Consider the following 25,801-nt stretch of genomic DNA (forward strand, 5'->3'; position numbering starts at 1 on the left):
CTCATCTCTTTGCCAGGTGGAGGATTAGGCTGCAAGCAGTATCTTCCAGTATTTAAAACAAACGAAAAATATACCTTCCAGGGACAGAATCATTTGAGAAACAGATGGTTCAGTCAAACTTCCACTAAATAGTGGTAACTATAATTTCTTGGTCTTATGTATAAGCCTTTTTGTTGTTTTAGAAAAGGATTAAAAGATTCTTTGAAATAAGACTGTCCAGTCTATACAAAAATATTACTGAGTTTAGTGACTACAGTCAAATCACAGTTCTTGTATAAAAATGGAAAAAGTGAGCTATGCTGAACTTTTCTAGTTAATTTCTAGGAAATATATTGCAATGTGTATGGCCAACAGCAAGTTTTTTTTTTTTTTTTTTTCCCGCAGAGATTTTTATTTATTTGACAGATAGATCACAAATAGGCAGAGAAGCAGGCAGAGAGAGAGAGAGGAGGAAGCAGGCTCCCCGCTGAGCAGAGAGCCCAATGCGGGGCTCGATCCCAGGACCCTGGGATCATGACCTGAGCCCAAGGCAGAGGCTTTAACCCACTGAGCTACCCAGGCGCCCCGGCCAACAGCAAGTTTTATTTCACAACTAAGATAGCATTGTTTAATAATAGTTTTCTTCATTTACTTCTATTTTGAAAGCTAAAAGGAAAGATAAAGAATAGGAATAAAAAATAATTTGTCATTTAAGTCACTCTGATACTGGAAATAAAATATTTTAATTCAGTTCCACTTAAAAAATAAAAGGAGTTTCTTACTCCCACACTGAGCACATTAACATTTTCACATACAGAAAGCTTAGGTACATTCAACTGTTTACAAGACATGTCTCCACATAATACAATTACATTCAAGTGAAGTATATAAACTTGTTTAATTATATATATTTGTGACTCCTGTATCTGGTACTTTTAAAACTAACCATAATATGCTTATTTTCTAAAAGTCAATTCTTAGATGATGATCTAGAGTTAGGAGAGTCTCCTGAAAAATTTTAATAGATGTGTTCATATGAGAATTCAGTAATTTCCTGAACATAAGCTTCAAACTAAAGCTTTAGCAATTTAAGTGACCTGACTGGCAATGCAAGGAATTCTTATCAGGTTGTACTGTTTGGTTTATAGTTTAAGTCATTTCAAGTGGTTTATAATTATTTGTGCATTAGGGGGGAGAAAGCACCAAGGATAATATTTTTTCACATCATAGATGAAATCACAAAACAATGATCTCAATTTCCTTTCAAAATCTAATCATTTGAAAAGAGCATTTATTTCAAATGTTCTATCTTTAAGCTTTCTTAGTGAGACCAACTGATACACTAGAGATAAGAGTAGAAATGCTAAAAAGAGGTGCTATAGATAATATCTACCAACTACAGAATTCAGACATTTTTCGCACATTGATGATACCCATTTTTGAACTGATTTCCTTAGATCTAAAAAGAACTCTGAAAATAGGTGTGACATTTATAAACTTGTCAACTGTATCTCTTAAAAAAAAAAACCTAAAGATGTCTTTCTTCCCAACATATGAAGCAAAATTTTCCTGATGAGCAAAAGCACCTTATGGTAAGGAAATATATAAAGAAAATATTTTCTACAAATTAATATAAGAAATTTATGTGCATAAAGGTGTAGTTATTCCAGCTATATATGTAATATTTTAAATAACATACAATAAAAAAAACTCAAAGCACAGATTGAAAAAATAACCCATATGTTAATACTCCAGTTATTAAATATTGCAGCATATATGTAATTCTAACAATTGGGGGAAAAGGTTTCTAATCTAAATGGTCAATGAAATCTCTTTGGAAATAAACTTAAAAAAATCTGCATCAGTAATCCTGACTGTCAAATTCTAACCCAAGCTACAGGTTTTCACAGCTAAGATAAAATCCCATGAAAATGAAAGTGGATATAGAGGTCACCTCACAGATTCTTCAGTAAACAGCATTATTGGTGGGACACTGGTACAAGCTATCTAGGCTTTTCTGTCCTTGTCTTTACCAAAGGTACACCGTAAACAAAACATTAAGAATGACAGACCTACATCGCTATAACTTTTGGTATCATAAAATGTTAATAAACATTGTCTTAAACATTTCAAGACCATGAGAAAAGTTCCTTACCTGAATATATACAAAGAATTCTCTAGATTTAACATATTCTAAAATGAATTCAGAGATGTATAAGAGAAACATAAGCTACTTGCTTTGACAGTTTTCAGTCAAGGTTTATTATGTGTCCTTTTCTATTGAACATATGACTTTTATATATTTAAGGAGTTCCAGCTTCTGCTAAGATTTCATTTCTTTTTCCCAGTGGTCTTTTTGTGTTCATGCATTTCTGTTTTGTTAGTTATATTCTTTTTTCGAGATGAGGTATTAGGAACAACTGCATTAGAAGGTCCGCTGGTAGCTATACAAAAAAAGAAAACTATTGCTTAGATTTTCACAAGAATTCATGTTCAAATAATACTGCTACGTAATAAAATAATTACTTTATAATTGTGATGTAAATGAAACATTATAAACATTCAATAGAGCATCTTTAACCTTTTAACTTTTTAGAATTCAACACTAATACAAAAAAGTAATTTCAATGGGCCATGTTCACAAAAAATTTCTCTTTTCACTCTACATTCTTCCTAGAAAACTAATTTATTCATCATTTTTTTAAAAGATTTTATTTATTTATTTGACAGAGAGAGATCACAAGTAGGCATAGAGGCAGGCAGCGAGAGAGAGGGGAGGAAGCAGGCTCCCTGCTGAGCAGAGTGCCCGATGCGGGACTCGATCCCAGGACCCTGAGATCATGACCTGAGCCGAAGGCAGTGGCTTAACCCACTGAGCCACCCAGGTGCCCTTATTCATTATTTTTAACTACCATCTATTGTGCTAACGATCTTCAAATGTACACTCCAGTCCCAGATCTTTTCCCTTCCTTTAAGATTTGTATATCTTGTATATCTCAATAGAAATCTCTGTATAGGTAACTGACAGGAAACATAAACTTAGTATGTTTAAAACTTATCATATCCCTAAAAACATCTACTTTCTAATCTATCTTTTATGTCATCACTATTTAAAAAGCCTGAAGATAGAGTGCCTGGGTGGCTCAGTTGGTTAAGCATCTGATTCGAGTTCAGGTCATGATCTCAGAGACCTCCCTGCTCAGTGGGAAGCCCGCTTCTCCCTCCCCTCCCCCTGCTTGTGTGCTCTTTGTCAAATAAATAAACTCTTAAAAAAAAATAGAAATCTGAAGGTTAGAAAACTATAGACATTCTTGATTTAGAATTCATCCTTCTATATCCAAATGAAAATCAAGCCCTAATGAGTTACTAAAAAATTATTCTAAGCCAGATTATACTTCTGGTCCAGATGGGAAGCTTCTGCCACACCAATTCTTCTGCAGATAACAAGTATAAACTCAAGATAAAATATGAAAAACAACTATTTGAAGACACTGCAAAGTAAACAAAAGCAGGCATACCATGGAAAAAATCAACACTTGGACGAAGGAAACCCATGCTGAGTCCCCCCAACACACATACATTTTTGAAAAAGCTTCTGGCCTTAAAAACAATGGGGTGCTTGGGTGCCTCAGTCAGTTGAGTGCCTGACTCTTGATTTCAGCTCAGGTAGTGATCTCAAGGTTGTGACCACGTTGGGCTCTGGTCTGGGTGTGGAGCCTGCTTGGGATTCTCTCTCTCCCTCTCCTTTTGCCCCTCTGTTCCCCACCCTCCCAGCCACCCCTCACCTCCTGTGCCCAGCCCCTCGCTCATGGCTCACAAGCTGTCGCTCTCAAAAAAAAAAAAAAAAAAGAAAGGAAAAAAAAATAAGAAAGAAAGAAAAATAAGAAAGAAAGAAAGAAAAGAAAAGAAAAGAAAAAAAAGCTTTTGGCTTAAGGACAGTATCCAGAGTATCTAGTCTGAACCATGTGCAATGACTAAAACTCCAACATAAAACTCATTCTTAGCATTAAGAACCAGAAGATAAATATTGGAACAACTACAGCTGCTGGAAGTCAGGTGGGTGATCCCAGAAAGGGAAAGCCCCCCATTTTTTGTATAAACCCTGATCATATTTTTTTTTTTAAACTTAACATTTCTTTTTTTTTTTTTTTAATTTTTTTTATTTATTTGACAGAGAGAGATCACAAGCAGGCAGAGAGGCAGGCAGAGAGAGAGGAGGAAACAGGCTCCCTGCTGAGCAGAGAGCCTGATGCGGGCCTCGATCCCAGGACTCTGAGATCATGACCTGAGCCGAAGGCAGCGGCTTAACCCACTGAGCCACCCAGGCGCCCAAACCCTGATCATATTTATGGCATGAGCAGGGTAAGCTCCAAGAAGTCCAGCTGAGGCTAAAAGAAATGAAGTGAAATGTGAGCTGCCAATGACTTCAAGGGACACAGTTTTCAATCTGAGTTCCGTCAAGGTTAACTCTTTGCTTTACAAGAACCCAAACAACTCAATAGTCTTGTGAGAAACATAACAACACTTGATCTTAGCCAAAGGCCGAGAAGCGATGTGAGAAACATAACAAAAATAACAGTCTGGAGTTTACACAACATCTCATTCATAATGTCTAGGACACAATCCGAAATTACTCGATGTATGAAAAAACAGGAAAACACCTTTCTTCTTGAGAATGGATAAATTGATAGAGACCAATCCCAAGATCAGCCAGATCAGTTACGCAAAAATTTTAAAGCAAGCACTTTAACTATACTCAAGAACAAAGGAAAAAATTGCTTATAATGAATAAGAATATAGGAATATAGGAAATCTACAAAGAGAAAAAAATTATAAGAATCAAAAATTGTCTAAAACTTAAGAATAAGTAAATATCTGAAATAATGATCTACTAGATAGGTTAACAGCAGAATGGAGAGGGAAAAGTGAACATCAATCCAAATTACTAAAAAAAAAAAAAAAAAAAAAAAAGTCCTGGGCAGGCTTGCCATAGTCAAACTGTTGAGACTTTGTCAAAGATAAAGGGAAAATACTCAAAGCAGGAAGAAAAAAAATAATTCATTAATCCACAGCATACACTGGAACAATTCAAATTAGCAAATACTTCTTATCAGAAACAACGGGAACCAGAAAATTGGAACACCACCTTTTAAATGCTGAAAACAGTAACAACAACAAATGAACAAACAAAAATCTTTCTTCCTAGAAGTGTCTATCCAGCCAAACTACTTTCCAGGAATAAAGGTGAAATAAAGACTTTTTCAAATACAGAAACAGATCTGCAGTATAAGAAATGCTAAAAAGATTCAGGTTGAAAGCAAAACCAGATGGAAACAAAGACTTGGAAAATGGAATAAAAACTGCTATGGCTGGGGCACCTGGGTGGCTCAGTGGGTAAAAGCCACTACCTTCGGCTCGGGTCATGGTTCCAGGGTCCTGGGATCGAGTCCCGCAACGGGCTCTCTGCTCAGCGGGGAGCCTGCTTCCTTCTCTCTCTATCTGCCTGCCTCTCTGCCTGCTTATAATCTCTGTCAGACAAATAAATAAAATTTAAAAAAAAAAACTGATATGGCTAAATCAGTGGATAAATAAAAGACTTTTTTTCTCTTCTTAATTTCTTTAAAATACATATATGACTACTTAAAACAAATATTCCAACACTATATTATAGCCTTTATAATACATGTGGACGTAACACACATCGATAACTTGTGTGTTAAGGATGGGAGGACAGGAAGGTAAACAAACCTATAGTTGCAACGCTTCCCACATTTTGAGTATAAAATTATCTCTAAGTAGACCATGAAAAGTGAGAGATGTGTATTTATAGCTGCCAATAAAAGAATAATTCAAAAAGATAAAGTTAAAAAGGTAATAGGTAAGTTAAACTAAAATACTAAAAAATACTAAATTAATACAAAACAAGGCAAAAAAGAATAAAAGAATAACAATCAGAATATACAAACAGAAAATATAATAAAATAGTAGATCTAACCCAACCATATCAATAATTACAATGTTAATGAGTTATAAACACTTCAACTATATTGTTAGAATGGGTTTTTTTTAAAAAGCCAAGTGTATGTTGCCTACAACAACAACAAAATAATTTCTTAAATACAAGGACACACAGCAGAGAGCAGAGCCGAGGTCCGGACCGCAGCGCGCCCTGAGCTCTCTGCCTCCCCCTGCATGCCAGCCGGAGGCTCAGGGGCCCACATGGACCCCAGCAGAGCACCCAGAGCAGCCCCAGCAGCAGCACCATGGCCGGGTAGAACACCTACATCTACAACCTCATGGCGGACGGGATCTGTCAGGACGCTGCCATCGTGGCCTATAAGGACTTGCCCTCCATCTGGGCCGCTGTCCCTGGGAAAACCTTCATCAGCATCATGCCAGCTGAGGTTGGTGTCCTGGGTTGGCAAAGACTGGTCAAGTTTTTTCGTGAACTGACTAACACCTAGAGGCCAGAATTGTTCTGTTATCCGGGACTCACTGCTGCAGGACGGGGAATTTACCATGGATCTTCGTACCAAGAGCACCAGTGGAACCCCCACTTTCAAATCACTGTCACCATGACTGCCAAGACGCTAGTCCTGCTGATGGGCAAAGAAGGTGTCCATGGTGGTATGATCAACAAGAAATCCTATGGAAGTGGCCTCCCACCTGCGGCATTCCCAGTACTGACCTCATCTGTCCTTGCCCCCCACCACTCCCCACGGCTTTTGCACCCCTCTCCTTCCCAGAGATAAGATAACACCATTTTTATTTTGGGGGCCATTACCCCACACCCCTTATTGCTGCCAAAACCACATGGGCTGGGGGCTGGGGCTAGATGGACAGACATCCCCCCACCACAAACCTCTCCTGTATATGGTTGGAAAACATTTTTGGTTTTTTTGGGTTTTATTTTCTGAATAAAAAAGTTCTACTAAAAAAAAAAATGAAGACACAGACTATTTATAAAAATACTTCATGCATACAGTAAGCATGAGAAATGTGAAGTAGCAAAATTCACAACAGATTAAATAAACTTGAAGACAAACCATTACTAGGAATCAGAGGGAAATTCCATGATGAGAAATGAGTCAATACATTAGGAAGTCATATCAAATATATACGTACATAATAAAAAAGCTTCAAAGCACAGAATAAAAACTGACTGAATTAAAGGCAGAAATAGACAATTCCACAGTTGAGTGAAAACTGCTCTCTAAGCAACTGATAAAACAGTGAGGAAACTTTTCTTCTATGCACTTGTTACCACCCCTCAAAATGGTAAAGACACAGAAGATCTGAATATGATTATCAGCAATTCTGACCTAATGGGTACTGATAGAACATTACATTACTGAACTATGGAATAAAATTTCTTTTCTAGTGCTCTTGATACATTTAAGATGTACCAAGTCCAAATGGTAAGCCATAAAAAAGTTTCACATTTAAAAGACTGCAATCCGGGGCGCCTGGGTGGCTCAGCGGGTTAAGCCGCTGCCTTCGGCTCAGGTCATGATCTCAGGGTCCTGGGATCGAGTCCCATATCGGGCTCTCTGCTCAGCAGGGAGCCTGCTTCCCTCTCTCTCTCTCTCTCTGCCTGCCTCTCTCTCTGTCAAATAAATAAATAAAATCTTTAAAAAAAAAAATAAAAAAAAAAAAATAAATAAAAGACTGCAATCCGTGTATGTTACAAAACAGCGTATGTTTTGTAATTGCAATGCAATGAAACAAGGAATTAGTAATAAGATCAAATCCCCACCCCCCAAATATTTAGAAATTAACCAATATGTTTCTAAATACTCCATGACTCAAAGAATAAATCACAATGTAAATTAGAAAATATTTTTAACTGAATGAGAATGAAAATAAAATTTAACTTTTGTGAGGTGTAGCTAAAAGAGGGTAATTTACAGCTTTAAATGTTTATATAGTAAGAGAAGAAATGTCTCACAAAAAGTGATTTAGAAACTAGAAATAGAAAATAAATATAAAATAAGTAGAAGGAAGGAAGAAAATATTAAAGAGTGGAAATCAATAAAATATATAACAAACAGCTAAAATCTAGCTCTTTGAAAACACCGACAGAATGGATAATTTCCTAGTAAGGGTAATAAAGAAAAAAAAACCCACAACACAAATTATCAGTATCATGAATTATAGAAGTTATTACCACATTCATTAAAAGGATAATAAAGTAATAAGAAAGTTGACAACTTAGATAAAATGAACAAATTCTTTGAAAACTGCAAGTTATCAAAGCCATCACTAAAATGAAACAAAATTAATTCTATCAAAATTTAAGAAATACCCATCTTACAAATACTCATTCAGAAAATAGAAAGAGGAAGAGATACTACCCAAATTATTTCATGAAGCCAGAATCAACCTGATACCAAAATCTAAAAGACATTACAAAAAGAAAGAAAACAAACAAAAAACCCAACTAAAGACCAGTCCCTATCTTTCACAAATGCAGGTGCCCAAATCCTCAAAGTCAAACTGAATTCAGCAACATATAAATAAATTATTCATCATGACCAAGTAAGGTTTATCCCAGAAATGCAAGATTGGCTTTTAGTGGCTTATATTTGGAAAGTCAAATACAATACCATTTCATCATTATTTAAAAATGCTTATGAAATAATGCATTTATTATGTGTCTAATATATAGAAAACAACAATGTACCATGATTCAAAGAGTATTGAAGTCCGAGGTCTACCAATTAACAGTTATGTGAACAGGAGTAAGTCACAACCTCTCTGTAACTTTTCATCCATAATGGCATGGCCATGGGCAATGTTTATAAATATAAGAGTAAAAAAGCTCTTTGCATAATAAAAAACTATATAAGTGTTAGCTTTGAGTTACATATGGAATATACCATAATTTATATTTAAGATACTCAGATATTAAGTTTTATATTTAAGATTATATTTAAGATTTCAGTTGTCTATACCTGCATATTCTGATTATTTAGAAGGTATTAAGTTTAAATATATTTAAGATATTGTCTTTAACTTATTAAAGTCTGATAATCTGACAGAGCTATAATTAGGTATAAATATCAAATCAGAAGTAGAGTGTCATCAGAGCTCTTGTTTTGGTAATCCTATGAATATATCACCAGTGGAGGGGGCTGGATTGGGTCTTCAAGAGTGGGAAGTAATGGGAGAACATTTTAGAAGAAGAAAAATGACCTGAGTATCACAGGGATTTATTTGGGGGGAAGTGAAAAGAACAGTCTGCAACACTGTAACAATAACAGTAGCTAACATTTAGTGAGTGTTTACTGCTAGGTCAAGTACTTTATAATATTATTGGATTCATTTCTGACAACCACTAAGAGGCACTGTTACCTTGATGTTATGACTATGAAACCAAGACAGGGAAGTTAAGTAACATACCCAAGATCATATAACTAACAAGTAGTAGAGTTGAGATTTTAATCTAGGTTCCTCCCACTCCCAAGCACAAACTGTTAACCAAAAGAATATTTGAGCGCACTACCATGAGGCAAAGAATTAAGAGATTTCAGTGAGGATACAGTCAAAAACTCAGAGCTGCCTAGAATTCTCTGAAGAAAAAGAAGTATAGGTTAAGAAAAAAAAAAGAACAGCTGAATGTCCTTATTTAGTATAGGAAAGTAGGAAGAAGGACCCTCAAACAAGAAGAGTAGAAGAATCAGATACAGGTAAAGAGCACCAAGACAGAGTACACTGTGGAAGTCAGAATAAGATACAGTTTCAGGAAGGATCAATCACACAATCAAATATGCCCAAAACTAAAAACAGAAGAAAGTTGGGGCACTTGGCTGGCTCAGTTGGTAGAGCATGACTCTTGATCCTGGGGTTGTGAGTTCAAGCCCCAGGATGATTACATTACTTAAAAAAATAAAATCTTAAAAACACACACACACACACACGGAAACAAACAGAAAAAAGTTGATAAAATATAGTTGAATTTGGTATTCTTACCATTAGACTGAGAATGGAAAATTAAGACACTGTAAAGGAAGACAAAAAAATTTCATATAAAAGGACTAAAATAATGCCTAGACTCAAAAGAAAAGCAAAAAGAGTTCATAAGTTAGTTTGCAGAAACATGTAAGTATGAAATAATTTTTATTAACAGATACAGGGGTGGGAGAGCCAAAAGAGAAAAAAAATACAAATACATCAATGGACTACCATAACAGTTTTTAACTCTAGGAATTGTAATGATCTTTCGTAAAAATAGATTTTAACCCCAAAAAGCAAGCTATTTTTACTCCTCTGATTGCTATACAGAATCCATAAATTCACAAGCAGTCCTAACCTGGCTTGCTGCTTGCTTTCGTACCCTTTAAGGTAGCTGGTGGTGTTGGGAGGATCTTTGCAGGCGTATAAGTATTTAAAGTTATTTTTCTTCTCATTACTGGACTGGAACGTGAAGCTGTAGAGGCTGAAAGAAGAAAAAACACAACAGATATGGCAGTCAGTAATTTCCTGCCAAGTCTTTACATTTTAGAAGTTTCTAATGACGTATTTAGTGGACTTATGAATATACATTACAGGAGAAAATAAACAATGTAAGGTTTAGAGAGTAAATTCAGGAAAATCATCTTTCCTATAAAAAGTTCTCTCATGCTCTTAGCCAAATAGATGTTTTGTTTCTATTGTAAATAATAAGCATTTAAGAGTATTTACTAAAGGTATGCCATGGGGCGTCTGGGTGACTCAGTTGGTTGGGCGGCTGCCTTCGGCTCCGGTCATGGTCCCAGAGTGCTGGGATCAAGTCCCACATAGGGCTCCCAGCTCCATGGGGAGTCCGCTTCTCCCTCTGACCTACTCCTCTCTCACGTTCTCTCTCACTGTCTCTCTCTCAAATAAATAAATAAAATCTTTAAAGGTATGCCAACAAGAATAGAGCAAAAGACATAATTTTATCCTGCCCTGACAGAAACTCAGATTCTTAAGGGATGGTGGAGAGCTTATGACACTTTTATTGCCTGATTAAAAAAAAAAAAGACAGGGTGCCAAATTGTTTTCCCTTAAAAATATGAGGTGGAGATTCAGGGATAGATAATTCATGAACACTATGGTCTATTAAACTATTCTGGTTAAGAATAAATTAATATGATTATAAGTAATAAATCAAATTGTCTTACTCTATTACCTAATTGAGATTTATCTTAATGCAAGGGAATTTTAAAGATTTTTTTTTTCTTTCTAAGCAAGGTGGGGCAATTAAGAGGTGTAAAAAGGAAAAGTAGGGGTAATTCTTAAGAATAAGCTTCTCTGGGGAAGGATAGGCCAGAACCAGTTAGCTACTGGCATGAGATTCTGAGTTCCCAACCAAAAGGAGGTGGAGAGTTAACAAAATACAGATTTGCCTGTTTTTGTGATTTTTTGGGGGGGGAGGACCTGATAGCAATAAACAGCATGTCTCTGAAAAATATGTGAGCCAATAACACCAACTGTGCCTTAGATGGCTGATATCTATCTACACTGAATGAATATAAATCCCATTGGTGGAAGCTCCAAGTAGTCATTAATGACATAATACACAAATGAAGAAAAAATCCTTAAAGTACCATGTAAGGCACTACATTGCTACCAAGCTCTTTCCCGCTTGCATATTTTCATCCTGTTAACTTCCTTCTTTAACTTATCCAATTAGCATTTCCACACCTCCTCCCCATCAGATATTGTTAGTGTCCCATTTTAAGCTATCTACTAGTTAGCACAGAATTAAATTTGTCCTAAGTGAGGAAAAAGACTTTCTGAGTGACAGAGGATTAACAATGTCAGCTTCTTTATTATAAACAGCACAAAATCAATATAGTCTACATCATGATACAAATTCCTTGACAGTTCAGGGAATTAAGTATAAGTAATGTAAATGTACTGTGATTATTATTAATTCTGCAATTACAGTATGAAATATTAAATAAAAAAAGTTAGTCAGGGGAAATTGGAAGGGGAGGTGAACCAGGAGAGACTATGGACTCTAAAAAACAATCTGAGGGGTTTGAATTGGCAGGTGGGTGGGAGGTTGGGGTACCAGGTCGTGGGTATTAGAGAGGGCACGGATTGCATGGAGCACTGGGTGTGGTGAAAAAATAATGAATACTGTTATGCTGAAAATAAATAAAAAATAAATTAAAAAATAAAAAGTCAGATAATTTTTAATTGGCATCTATTTTCTTTACTATTCAAAAAGAATGAAAAAACCATATACTTTAGAAGACCTGGGTTTTAGTCTTGCTTGACCACTAACTGCTTGATTTCCTCAATGGTATTCTAAGTTTTTTTCTTTAAACAGTAAATTTTTCCCAAATGAAATCTTAAAACAAAATGGATGAAAAGAGATACTCTGGTTGAAGCAGCCATGCAAGACATAAGGCCTAACCATTCAGCGTCGTCGTCCTCATGGAACTTCCAAAAGCTCTTGGGAATACAGACTGAAGACCAAAGAACCAGATGGACTCTAAGGTTTATCCAATTCTATGAACTGTGTTAACTGTATTTACGTTCTCCTCTAGTCCCCTTAGTAAGCAATGGCAGGAAATTTTAAGAGAGCTACAGGTTGGGGTACAACTTGTATCCATGATTCAGAGAAGAGCTAATCTGAACTGGAAAAGGAATTTGATATCCTTCTTTTCATTAATATACCTCAATAATATACTCTGATGAACTGAATTCACTAACCCCAGAAATAAAGCCAACATAATGTAACAGCATCACAGAAATGAATGCACCTTCAAAGATAATCCTTTTGTAAATATTCCACAATTCTCTTTCCAAAAAAACCCAGAAGTCATTATTGCTATTTTCCTTAAGTCATTTAATGAAAATCTTCTAAAGTCTAACTAGCATTGATATCTATCCTAAGTTCTAATTTAATAATCAGAATATTTCTTTCATCTCTATTTTAAGATCATAAAACCTTAGCCCAGGGAGGAAGTGAAACATCAAGTATAAAGAGGGTAAAGGGTAAATGAGAATTCATTCAGGTTCTCTAATGCAGTCTGAGGAAAAGCACTGTCCATTCTATCACCTAACAGAGAAGAAAGGCATCTGAACATGCTTTGTTTTCCTAACTTTGACTTCATGGAGAAGTTATTTCATTTGCAGTATTATTAGTTCCCAGAATCTGTATAATTCATATGAAAATTCTGAAATTAAAACCTACTTCCTAGGGTGCCTGGGTGGCTCAGTGGGTTAAGCCGCTGCCTTCGGCTCAGGTCATGATATCAGGGTCCTGGGATCGAGTCCCGCATCGGGTTTTCTGCTCCGCGGGGAGCCTGCTTCCTCCTCTCTCTCTCTCTGCCTGCCTCTCTGCCTACTTGTGATCTCTCTGTGTCAAATGAATAAATAAAATCTTTAAAAAAAAAAAAAAAAAAAACCTACTTCCTAAAACCATTTCTAAAAGTATTTTAGAATGCCCCGATATCTCTCCATTATCATTAATGATTCAATGTTGACCTCTACTACCGAAGTGGAGGAAAAGGGAAGCCCACTATACTGCAGAAATGCAGGGGCACCATTCCGACAGAATACAATGTGAACAGAACTCTCTAGAATAATACAGTGTGGTAGCCAGAGAAGAGAACCCAGCAACACGTGAAAGTAGCTTTCATTCCAAGCCCTCCAGCTTCATTCTTCAGAGAAACAGATTTATAGTATGCAACTTACGAAAAGGAGAAAAGTATACATTGAAAGACTGTGACTTTCCAAAGATATGATTAACCCCAGCAAGATTCTTAACAGAGCAGAGCATGCTCTCCCCAAACTGTATGCTTCCTAAAGTTCCAACATGCTGACGGATGCTATTGAGCTGAGAATGATAACAGTCAACTGACTTCTCACACCCAAAAAGGTAGCTCTACAGGTTTCCCAAAATGATGTCCCTTACAACAGTGCTAAAGAATGTGTCACCAAAATTGTGTTTTTTCAAAAAATAAGTTTTGGAAAATCTAGGTATACAGCTTTCCTGACAGAAGAATCTTAGCTATTTCTACACAAATATAACTCTATCTCTCCAAAGGGAGGGGGAACATAATAAACAGTTTCCAAAACTTCCTGAGCCATGAATCCCTTTTCTTCATACAATGAATGAACATTTTCAGAATATTTTCTGAGGAATGTAACTTGAAAACCCTTCCGTCCTAATCTGTTCTCTTAGGTCCAGAGTGCCTTCTCAGTCAGTATGACTACTTATCAAAGGTGTTGTGGGGATGGGCATGTGTGCCTGTGTAGGTTAATGACAAATGATATTTTGTAATTTTTTAAAAAGCTTATTATAAAATGACACACGATATGAAAAAAAAAGAAAAAAAAGACCACGACTCTATACTGTTGACTTCTATTCCTGGGTCTTTTTTTTTTTTTTTTTAAAGATTTATTTATTTATTTATTTGACAGAGAGAGATCACAAGTAGGCAGAGGCAGGCAGAGAGAGAGAGAGAGAAGGAAGCAAGCTCCCTGCTGAGCAGAGAGCCCAATGCGGGGCTCGATCCCAAGATCCTGGGATCATGACCTGAGCCGAAGGCAGTGGCTTTAACCCACTGAGCCACCCAGGCATCCCTATTGCTGGGTCTTAGCTTTTTTTCTTTTTCCTTTCTGGAAGGAGAAAGATTTTTGGGAGGAGTCACGAAAAGCGCCACACTGCATAGTAATTACACTAAAGAATTCCAAATAATCTTCCTCTATACCCCCTTTTCTCCTAAAATTCTATTCACTACCACTACTTGAGTTTGTTATTATATTTCTTTTTATATTCAGATAGTATCTACTGCCACAAAATGATAAATAATAATAATAATAATAATAATAATAAAATAATTTTCCTACAAATTTCAGGGGTCTTCCTTGGAACTTCACTTGATGGAGAAGCAATGGAAGCAAGAAATTCATCCACCTGCTTTAAAGACAGGGCATTGTGAAGAGTCTCTAGAGGACAAATAGATGGTACCATGGAATACAATTCAAAGCCTGAAAAAAAGAAAGAAAAAAATTTGGATATTTAAAAAATCATTACATAAGGAAGACAACCACTGCTTCGAACTATGCAGGTTAGGTCTTTCCAATCTATCACATGCAAACACACCAGATCTCTGAAGTCATGACGCCAGATGCTATGCAATATGGGATTGGAACAAGATGTGACAAAGATTTCATTTTAAATGTAATCACACAGTATAGCATGCACACAATTTCATTCTATATTTTGGTAAAATTTAAGAATGATACTTAAAGGAAAAAACCTGGGGGTGGGGAGAAGCAGAAAACATTATATTGTTTCAGTTTTTACTTTAAAATTTCAGGTCTACTTGAAAGGTGAATAAGTTGATGCCATAATGTGTCCCTGATGCCAGAATGCTAAAATTAACCTCTTATTGAAGAATAATTATGTTGTAATTACTTGTGAAGAGTGATTTAAATTAGCTTTTCTAGTCATACCAAGGCCAACGACTCTCTAGTGTGACCTGTAAACAACATTCATTCATTTATGCTGAAAATGAAAATTCAAAACATTTACCTACCTTTTTGAATTAACTCAATAATGCTATTGTTGAAATTGCTAGTTGAGTAAAGTCAAGCCAAGTAAAAAGCAATACAAAATACAGACATGTTTGCATTCAACAATGGCACAGAAATACAAAAATTCCATGAAACAAATCATGCACATATATATTATTAATACCATCAGTGAAACAAAAATGCTTAAATACAGTTTTTTTTAAATAAATAGGATATAGGTTATTTGCTTTTTATATGAATAGCCTGTTCATTTAAACTTTATTCAACGGAATGGCTTTTAAAATTGCTTTCATATACAACTGAAATAATAGGTCCTTCTGCAGCTATTCTTTGCAAAATTCGAACTAATTTTCCTTCAAAGGAAATACTTTTTACACTTAAATTAAGATTTTCTATAAAGGCTAATATGATTAAATAAAAATTAAAAATAAAACTCAAATAGACTGCAAAACTCTCTGCTTCAATAGGCATGTGCTCATTTTACTTGGCTGATTGTTTACTTAATTTGGGGAGGAAAGAGTGACCCGAGAACTGCTTAAGTCTTGGCTGAAGTAGGCAAAGTATGGTTGAAAGAGAATGGAGTCTTCCTATGAAAATAAGAAAAAGGTTTATAAAACTGGTTTGTTTGATTTTTCAGGTGCAAACCAAAGCATGACGTAACATTACATATACTCAAAAACAAAACAAAAGAGAAACTATACCGTAACAGCAGTTAAAGCACCTAAATTAAGCACTAAAAAAATTAGGTTTGCACAAGTATTATGTTTTTTAAAGTACAGGATTCATGCAAATACACGCAAACCCTTTCTTGGCATTACACGAAACTTAACGATGTGATTTTTTTTTCTCCTCTAGTCAGAATGTTTTGTAACAACTATTTCCTTGCATTTGCCTGTTAGATTTCCTAACAGGCAAATAACAATACAGTAAGTTCCTCTGGTGACATATTTCCCCACTTATCTTTAGTAAACTTTGCATTTAATGCACAAGGAAAGGGTTAGCGCAGCAATTTAAAAAGCCACCCTGCTGTCATGTTTAGAAGCTATGAAAACATACCACTGGAGCCTAGACATTCCACAGAGGAAACGGACCAGCACCTATAGAGGTGTAGGTGTTCTGCACAGAGGCCCAGAAAACAAGGTAAAGCACTGTCAGAAGATACTTGTTTCACCATGTTCCTTGAACTAAAGATGAAGGGAGGGGTAAGTCCATGATATGTATTAGGATGGAAATAACATAAAAGTTAGGGGAAATAAAAAGTGAAAGAGTCAAATGACAATTCATAGGACAGATAAGACAACACAGTATTAAAAAGAAAAAAAAAAGAATCTTGAAAACCCGAAAGAAACATTTCTAGAGTTGAAAAGAATGCATTTTACATGCATTAAGTCACACATGTGGAAAACCCACATGTGGGGGTCTTAGCCAAAGTCTCGGCCAAAGGAATATAAAGTTACTCTAGTTTCTGTTAAATTTCACAAACTTTTTTTAAAGCTTCAGTAAACACAGATTCCTCCTATAAATAAAACTTGCAATACTGGCTATAAATACATAAGCAGTCCGCACAAAAACTACAGTCAGTCTTAAACCTGCAATGTCTCTTCTTAGGATTTTGTGACTTCTGTGTTTCTTGTGACTTTGGTTTTTCTTCTAAGAGGTTCTTAGAAGCTGCAGCTGTATCAAATAAGGATCTTTTTCTTCAGAAAGTAGCATTTAAAGAGCTACAAGGGATGGAAAGCACATTAGGCTTTAAGGCCAAGTTTTCTCTTGTTTGAGGATGAGATCTTCTTACTCCACCTCCAGGAAGTATTTAAGTGCACTGTTACTTAAGTGTGTTGTTAAAGGATCCAGACAGGGGAGAGTGACTATAAGCTGTGTTTAACCCTTTCGTTTCATAGAAGTTTTTGAAAGATTTATTTGCAGTTAAAAAGAAAAAAAAAATTTCTAGGGGACCAAAGCAACTTCACTCCGAAGAAAAGCAAAAATCTGTATGTTTTCCTTTAAATTCTTTGATCCTCAGTTATTTAAAATGATCAGTAAATAATCCCTTTTGTCCCAGAAGAACAAGCTCTGTGTAAGAAAGCAGTAGTAGTGCAAGGATTCAGTTTATCAACAATGGGCACGAAACACTTTATTGTTAGCCTCAGAAATTTAATTTAATTGAATTAGATCTCTAGATTTTCAGCTTAGTCTTCTTCCTATCGTGAGTTCTCCAAATTTTAGCAAAAAACAGTGGTACCAAAAAACAACAACAACAACAACAACAACAACAAAAAACGCCAAAACTGGTTGCTTCACCATAGCAAACCATACTGCCATATTGCCACATGAGAACAAAGTGAGGGCTAGATGAAGTTTTCAGACTGCTCCAGACCAAACACAGTTTTGCTTTAGAAAAAGAGCCACAGATAAATGATGTTACACAGTGAAATCTGCATCTCCTAGTTCCCAAGAACTTTTCAAAGACACATCTCATTTGGCTATTTGACAAGCGTGTCTCTGTATTTCTTTAAGTAACTAAATAAAACAACCACGTGATCAGAAAACAAATTAGGAAAAAAAAATAAAATGATTAAGAATTAAAAAGAAAACAGAATACTAATTGTATTTTTAAAATTTGTGTAGACTGATCACTTGAGAAATTAGAAGGGATTTTTAGGTGCTAATTTAGTATTAAAACTCATCATCATTGTGGTCATTTAAAAGTTTGATGAGTGATGTTAAGTGATTATGTAAATTACAGCTGAAAAGGGGAGCTAGACAGTATCAATGCTTCAGGTGAGTAAGTTGGAATTATATGCCAACTGAAATTAAGAATGAAGAAATGAATGATACTGTATACCCCACAGTTTGAAATAAAAGAAAAATAAAAAAGGATGAAGCAGGGGAATATCTTTTAAAATAAAAGCAAAACGTACCATTGGTTGGGTGTCGAGCAAATGAGATAGAAAACCTTTTAACAGCAGAACCGCGTGTGGCGTCTGAGAAAGAGAAAAACAGGTACCTGAAATTCATAACAGCTACCAAAAGAAGAACACTTAAAAAAAGAGAGAAAAAACAAATATATAAGGAGGTTAGAATTAGGTAACATGCAGAAGGGAATGAGAGAGGGTACTGGTTAAAAGTAAAATGGCTTGATGATAGAGGCAAAGTGTTTAATGAAATATACAAAAGAATGAAAAGCGGGATGAGCCAGCAATTCTGGTAAATCCATGTTTTGCTGACTTAAGTAAATTTGTGGATATATGAGAAAACATTTTAAATAAAGCTAATCCTGAAAGGGCTAATAAACGTTCCTATTAACAGGCACGAGCTTCCACGAGCCTCAAAAGACAATCTGAATATTAACACTTAAGGTATTTTAACAAGAGTGAGAGGCTCTCCAACTAGGGATTCTAAAATATTCTCATCCTATGTTTATTTTATAAAAGTATTGCCAAAATATCTTCTTCTACTTATAAACGTTCCGTTTACTTTATTTCATTTAGATCACTGTCAATAAGTAAAATGAGGGATAACAATGAACAAAAGTTTAAAAGATCAGAGAAAGACTTATTCTTTATAATATGGCTTACTTACTGTCCATAAGACCAATACATATGATGCAGTTCTAAATTTCACATTTCAACAAACTAGTCATTGAATAAGTACTGTGTGTCTAACTACAATTAATTCTGATGAAACACGGATCCAAGCTATGGACAAGAAAGCAGTGATTGTCATTTAGGCGCTAGGTGTCATCAAAGGGAGCTAGGATTCCAGTTGAATCAGTCAGTGGACTTAGGCTTGCCTTTGAGAAGTACTGTATGTTTATGGGTGTGTGCGTGGGTGTGCATATGAATCTGTGTGTGCATATGTGCACATACCATCTATGCAGCCAGAAGAAGTCAGCTTTTTACGATGAGTACGAGCATAATCCTGTAGGTTAGGTGCGCTTGAAGAACCCCCGAGCACCGAGGTGCTAAACAGGCCCGCACAGTGAGACCCTGATGGGAGTTAGAGAAAATACATACACAACGGGTGTTCTTCCATTCACAATGGGAATTCATGCAGCATGCAATAACATGGCTCTTACCACACATATCTGGCAGTGCCTTCAACAGACTCACAATTCACTTGTAATGTCAACTTTAATATAATCACCACCACCATTTATCGTATGTACAAATAAAGGTATTTAACACTGGGTAAAAGGTTGCCTTTGAGGAAAATAATATACCTATACCATAACTAGACATATACATATTAAAAGTACTAAAAATACTACCACAGGAATTAGTTTAGGTTGATAAGGGATTCTGTCAGTTTGCATGAGCAGTTCATATAAAAAACCTCTCCTAGCACAAGTCTAGTCATAACAGATCAGTATTTTTTAATGTATGTCTATAAATGAAGAATCCTTTCTGATACCCCTGAGTTAAGAATCATCAGTATCTGTTACAAAATAAAGCAAATTACTAATCTGTGAGAAGACCATGTGAGAACAATTCCTTGTAGGTCATCCAGGCCTAAATCACCTTAAGTTTCTAATACTTAAATGACTTCAGATCTTAATTAATAAGACCCCATGAAACACATTATTAGCAAATAAAACATAGCCAGTATAAAATGATGTTTAATTTGTAGCAAAAATCTTTATACCCAAGGAAAACTTTTACCACTTGGTAAAGTTTAAAAAAATTTCTATCAAATACATTATGATACATAAAGGAAGATAATGTGGGAATATTAGAAGCCATCAACATTAGCTGTGTGTAATTAACTAAAGAAGATCCTCAAGTAAATAGTCATCAACAAAGAGTTCATATACTTAGTATGTAGATCAAAGTACATAAAAAGTTGAACCTTATTCATGCTTTATTAAACCTATTTAGACAACTATTTATTTTTTTTTATTTTTTTTTTTAAGATTTTTATTTATTTGTTTGACAGAGAGAAAGAGAGATCACAAGTAGGCAGAGAGGCAGGCAGAGAGAGAGAGGAGGAAGCAGGCTCCCCACTGAGCAGAGAGCCCGATGCGGGGCTCGATCCCAGGACCCTGAGATCATGACCTGAGCCGAAGGCAGCAGCTTAACCCACTGAGCCACCCAGGCGCCCCTAGACAACTATTTATAGAGAAAATACTATGCCATTACCTCATATCGTTTACCAACCATGAGCTTAAAACTAGTTAAGTTTAGAAAGGTCCTTTTCAATGTTGCTTCGCAACACTATTTGCAAAGAACTAGTTACGTTCCATAGGTCAATAATGAATAACAACTGCACTTATACATTAGTTTTGCTTTGGTTTTCCTTAGGAGATAATCAAAAGGAAAATCAATATACCAAGAAAGGGTTTAAAACACTCCCCACTTGGGGGCACCTGGGTGGCTCAGTGGGTTAAGCCGCTGCCTTCGGCTCAGGTCATGATCTCAGGGTCCTGGGATTGAGTCCCACATCGGGCTCTCTGCTCAGCGGGGAGCCTGCTTCCCTCTCTCTCTCTGCCTGCCTCTCCATCTACTTGTGATTTCTCTCTGTCAAATAAATAAATAAATAAATAATCTAAAAAAAAAAAAAACCACTCCCCACTTAAAATTTTTTTTTTTAATCAGAAAAGAAGCTTCTTTTTTTTTTTTCTTTTTAGTAGAAGTTTCTTTTTTGTTTGCAATAGCATATATACAATTTTATCAACTGGGAAAAATGAAGTTTCATTCCTAAATTAAAACATTTTGGGACTTTGATTTATAGAATACAAGATTAAAAACTAGCATTGGCAACTGGACTAAGTAGTTCACACTGCAGACAGTCAAAATAGTTATAAATCAAATTAAATGCTATTCCTCGTTCATTCTATTGAAACTTTACTGTATACTTTGAGTCGTACAATATTTTTTAATAAGTATGTGTTAAATTAAAACTAAAGCATAGCATTTGGTCATGCTTTCATCACTGAAATTTTACATATGTGCAAAAGAGGGAGTTGAAGAAGGTTTGGAATATAATTTCCCTTTAGACCACGTACCTACAGTAGGGTTCTGCTTCTGTTCCACAAGAGTTCTTGGTGTTCGCAGGTAATTAGCATTTTCAGATACAACCTGTAGAAGCAAAGCAAAATAAATGAGGTAAAACAGTTAAATCAATTAAAAAGTCCATACTTCATTTGAAGCCTGTTCCAGACAGACAAAGGTTAATAAGCTGTATGATAAATATTAGTAGAAGTACATAAAACATGAAAGATCATGCAAGATCCCCTTCTGAAGGGAGTCCATTTCATATGAAGTCCTTGCAATGAAGTGGTGCGAAGCAGGCATTCAGAATGAAATATCATGTATGAAACAAGACAGATGAAAAGAAACAATTAATAGATTGATATAATTTCACTCTTAAAAGAAGCCAAATGCCCACTCTTACACAGCTCCTGTATTTGAAGGGGGGAAAAACAATCACAAACAAAAGAAAAGACAGACAGAGACTGTTGAGGTCACCATACAATTACTGATCCATGCACGGGCTTTATCAGAGTAACCTTTAAATATTCACAGCCTTAATGGATACCATAATCCCTTTTCCTATAATCAAATGCATTATATTTCCAAAAGGAAGTTGCTGAAATTCTTGGGAAAGTCATGTATAACAGCAGACCTTCCATTCTTAAAGCAAAAAAAAAAGCAAGAAAATTCTACTATTTTAAATTTCCAAATGTCATCACAGAAAGTCCTTCTGAAGTCCTTTTATTTCAGCCCATATTACTAATGGGTACCTATATTTGCATCTTCATATAAAGAGAGCATTAAAATATTATACAACTCAAAAAAAACCCCACACTGGATATTAGAATACTTCCAGATAATGGAATAGTGAGGGAGAGAATAATTAATATTAGGTATACTCTGCTAATTAACACAGGACCACGTAAATTTTGATAGTTTAAAAAATGTTCATACTCTCAGCAAATTCCAAATGGAATCTAATTTTTCAATTATGGGGGGGAAGGTCATTAAATTTTCTTACCATCAAATTACATAATTTTGTTTCTGAATGTTTTGAAGATTTCTTTCCTTTTTAAAATTTTTTATTAACACACTAAAGTTCCAGGAATATAAAATTTATTGATTAATTTTTAAATCCTGGATATTTAAAATCCTCTCAATAAAAATCCTAAACACATGCAATGTAAGAGGTTTCTTTCTCTCAAATATTGTCAGGTATCACAAGCTTATTTTTAAATGAACGGAAAATTAAAATACAGAAGGATTTACTCTGATGTTAAATATAAGGGATTAGATGTCCTCAAAGACAGCTATTTGTTGCTCTGAATGCGGGTAGGAAAATGTTTAATGAAGTAAAGTTTAAAAACCTGTTGCCATGAGCCAAAAATACTGGATGTGAAAGCCAATGATTTGGGGGAGACAGGGGAAGAAGTGATTTGTTCCCCTGATCTGCGTCTTCGACGCCCAGTACCCACACCACTGGTATAATGCAGCCAGGTACCAGTACCCTCTGGGCTAGACACACTCAGGGGGCTCTCTTCCTGGAAGTGAGAAAGGGGGCAAAGAAAAAAAAAAAAAAAAAAAAGCAGAGCATGCAAAGTTAGATACAACAGAGCCAAATGATCAGAAAGAAAAAAAAATACAGTTTGTTCGCATTTATCAATTTTTAAAAAAAAAAACTATTAAACAGTAATTTGGGAGCCAAATATTTCAAATATTTGAGAAATTCATGGGAAAGAATTAGAAATCTAATTGTATGTGATAACAATTATAGGAATTACCTTATCTTCAATATACGAAATATTTATACTGCTTAATAGTTGTCTCTTTTCTCTTAAAACTGGAAAGATTTAACAATTTTCTGTCTTAGCAACTTTTAAAGTATAAAAGTATTCTGCTTAATTTTAAATATTCAAGACATTCTGTGCTATACTGGATAACCTTCTAGCCCAAGCACTAAAGAATTGTGCAAAGGGTTACAGAAATTTCAATGTATATGATGTAGAAAAGAAAACCTATCTGCCAGACACTTTAAAAAAGAGAGGTAAAATGGATTCAAATTGCACTTGTTTCCACTTTCAAGCTATTTTGTTTACCCCCTCCAAAGATTATTTATAGAGTTCAGTAAGCAAAACATGCAGCAAACATCATCATTTACATGTTTGCATGTTCAGGTTTCAGACAGTGAGGACAGAGTAAAATCTACTTGCACAAAATGAAGAGAATAGTCTTTTTCTCTGTGTGTCTTTTGGAAGTACAAACTTCTGATATCCATGGAGATGGTGGACGCTGGAAAAAGTCTTCAAGGTTTTACTTGAATAATTTACCTTATGGAAGTAAAAGTTTAGCATGGCATAGAAATAATCTCTTGAAAGCAATTATTTAAGTATTTATGAGAAAAAAGGTTTATAAATGTGTTCTGCGTCTTAAGATTAACAAAGGGCAGTGATTCTGTTGAAGATTTTACAAATACAAATGTGTTGCAAAATGAAGACTCACAACACATTTGGCTTTATCAGTGTTACAAGCTTTCTGGAGTACAGAAGGTTTAATGGTAAAATTTTGAACAATCTGAATAATGTGCAGATTGTTTTGTTCAACAACATCAAAATCACTGCCCTCACACAGATGTTTAAGTTCTATTAATATGTCACTTCCCAATTTTCTGAAATTAAAGATACCTGAACATAGTCCCAGGTTTCTTATTTTTAAATTAAGCTATACTAGAACACAGTCCCAAATTCTACAGCTCTTAGTCATTGTCTTTAATAATTAACTTAAAATATCACAATCCCTATAGAAACCCTAAGCAGGATACAATTTCCATTATAAAATTACCACAATCTACTTATTGATGGATGTTTTTCCTATACATAATTGTCAAATTGGGCCACATATTTATTTGAAATTTGAGAATCATAAAGCACTTCTCTTTGTATAATTTGGGGCAACAGAAATGAGCATAGTTCTGTTTTGTTGTTATTTATGTTCTTACTCACCAACTGCTAGTTAAATGTTATATTTAACTCTCATGACTTGGCATATGTCATGATCAACAAAGATATTTTTCTAACTTAAAAGATGAAGGTGGTTTCTATTTTAAAATCTTGCTCTGTACTTTCACTTGAGCATTTAGAAAACATTTATAAGCACTAATCTCAATCAGTGCTGGGAGAATCAGCCTATAGGAAATACAGATAACCCAAAATAAAGGTTTTTGAATTATAAAAAATGCATAGTGGTGTTAAAGAATTACTTAACAAGCTACATTCCAACTGTTTAGCTTTCCTGTTAAATCTTATTTTAGCAGTTATTTAAATGTCATTATATTAGAGAACATAAGAATTAGCCTTATTTAATTATAGACCTTAATACAAAAGGTAACATTTTCAACTATCTCCTCACATTTGCAAATTCCTATACTGATTTGTGCAATCAGGCTAACAACTTAGAATTTCATACTTAATTTACAGTGTCATTGGAATCAGTTGTTGTCAAGGCATTTCTGGTAGCTCCTCTCTACTTTCAGGCAAAAATTATTCTCTGCCTATTAAATCAGACTTTTTAAAAAGTTCTTTATTAGAATAACCTAACGTGACAGGAGAAAAAAATAGATGAGTTTTTAGAAAGGTCTTATTTTACTATGTCTACTCAACTTTGTTAGGAAAATAATACATAAAGCTCCAGATTCTTAAAGCTTTTTCTCTTTTTTAACGGCCTATTTTTAAAATATTAATTAGAGAAAGAGGCAAAGTTGACAATTAAAAATCTGTTAGGTTCCCAAGCTCCGTAATTAAAGCTGTATTTTCTTTTCTGTTTTATTAAAATATAGTTAGTTTGTTTTATGAAAAACATGCTCTGACACATATACTTACTTCATTTGTAGGAATCTTCCTAGATCTTGGAAGTGGAGACTTCCTGTGTATATGAATTGGCTCTGATACCATAGGTTTGAACAGTATCACAGCACGATCAGTCTCATCTTTTTTAGAAGTATGTGGTTCATCATCATTATCAATTTTAAAAGATCTCCTGCCTTCATTCTATAAGCAAAGAATACAACATAAAAAATTCAGATAAAGCAAGAGTCTCTTATGATAAATTCAACCACCAACTGTGAAGTTAGTTGAGGCACATATGTAAGCTTGCTGATTCAAATGAATCAATATTAACTGAGTTTTTACAACAGCCTAATATTAATCTGGGTATCATAAGACAGATGACAGAGTTCCTGACTTTAAGAAATACACAGTGGAAAAATTAAACAATAAGTGACAATACAAAGTGCCACACAAAACCAACTGTTTAATTATATTTCGTCAAATGTCAAC

The 25,801-nt window shown here is 35.0% G+C and overlaps 1 protein-coding gene and 1 pseudogene across 18 annotated transcripts in view; one reads left to right on the forward strand and one right to left on the reverse strand.

Annotated features, from left to right (window-relative positions):
• Positions 1–700: 700 nt before the first annotated feature.
• PPIP5K2 (diphosphoinositol pentakisphosphate kinase 2) overlaps positions 701–25,801 on the reverse strand; it is a 79,201-nt gene continuing 54,100 nt past the window's right edge. For 4 of the 18 annotated variants that reach the window (XM_032335612.1, XM_032335608.1, XM_032335609.1 and 1 more), the window contains 9 exons: positions 25,346–25,513; positions 23,681–23,797; positions 22,838–23,011; positions 21,503–21,575; positions 19,368–19,487; positions 18,420–18,482; positions 14,812–14,952; positions 10,292–10,417; positions 701–2,423 (listed from right to left, as the gene is read on the reverse strand). In XM_032335612.1, coding sequence (XP_032191503.1) covers positions 2,311–2,423; positions 10,292–10,417; positions 14,812–14,952; positions 18,420–18,482; positions 19,368–19,487; positions 21,503–21,575; positions 22,838–23,011; positions 23,681–23,797; positions 25,346–25,513 — 1,095 coding nt within the window. In that variant the 3' untranslated portion in view covers positions 701–2,310. Of the gene's footprint in view, positions 2,424–10,291; positions 10,418–14,811; positions 14,953–18,419; positions 18,483–19,367; positions 19,488–21,502; positions 21,576–22,837; positions 23,012–23,680; positions 23,798–25,345; positions 25,514–25,801 lie in introns of those variants that run through there. The other 14 variants (XM_032335615.1, XM_032335614.1, XM_032335622.1 and 11 more) reach the window with 11 other exon arrangements.
• LOC116586080 lies at positions 6,243–6,831 on the forward strand (annotated as a pseudogene).

The sequence above is a fragment of the Mustela erminea genome, chromosome 3 (assembly GCF_009829155.1).
Source record: "Mustela erminea isolate mMusErm1 chromosome 3, mMusErm1.Pri, whole genome shotgun sequence".
Classification (NCBI taxonomy): domain Eukaryota; kingdom Metazoa; phylum Chordata; class Mammalia; order Carnivora; family Mustelidae; genus Mustela; species Mustela erminea.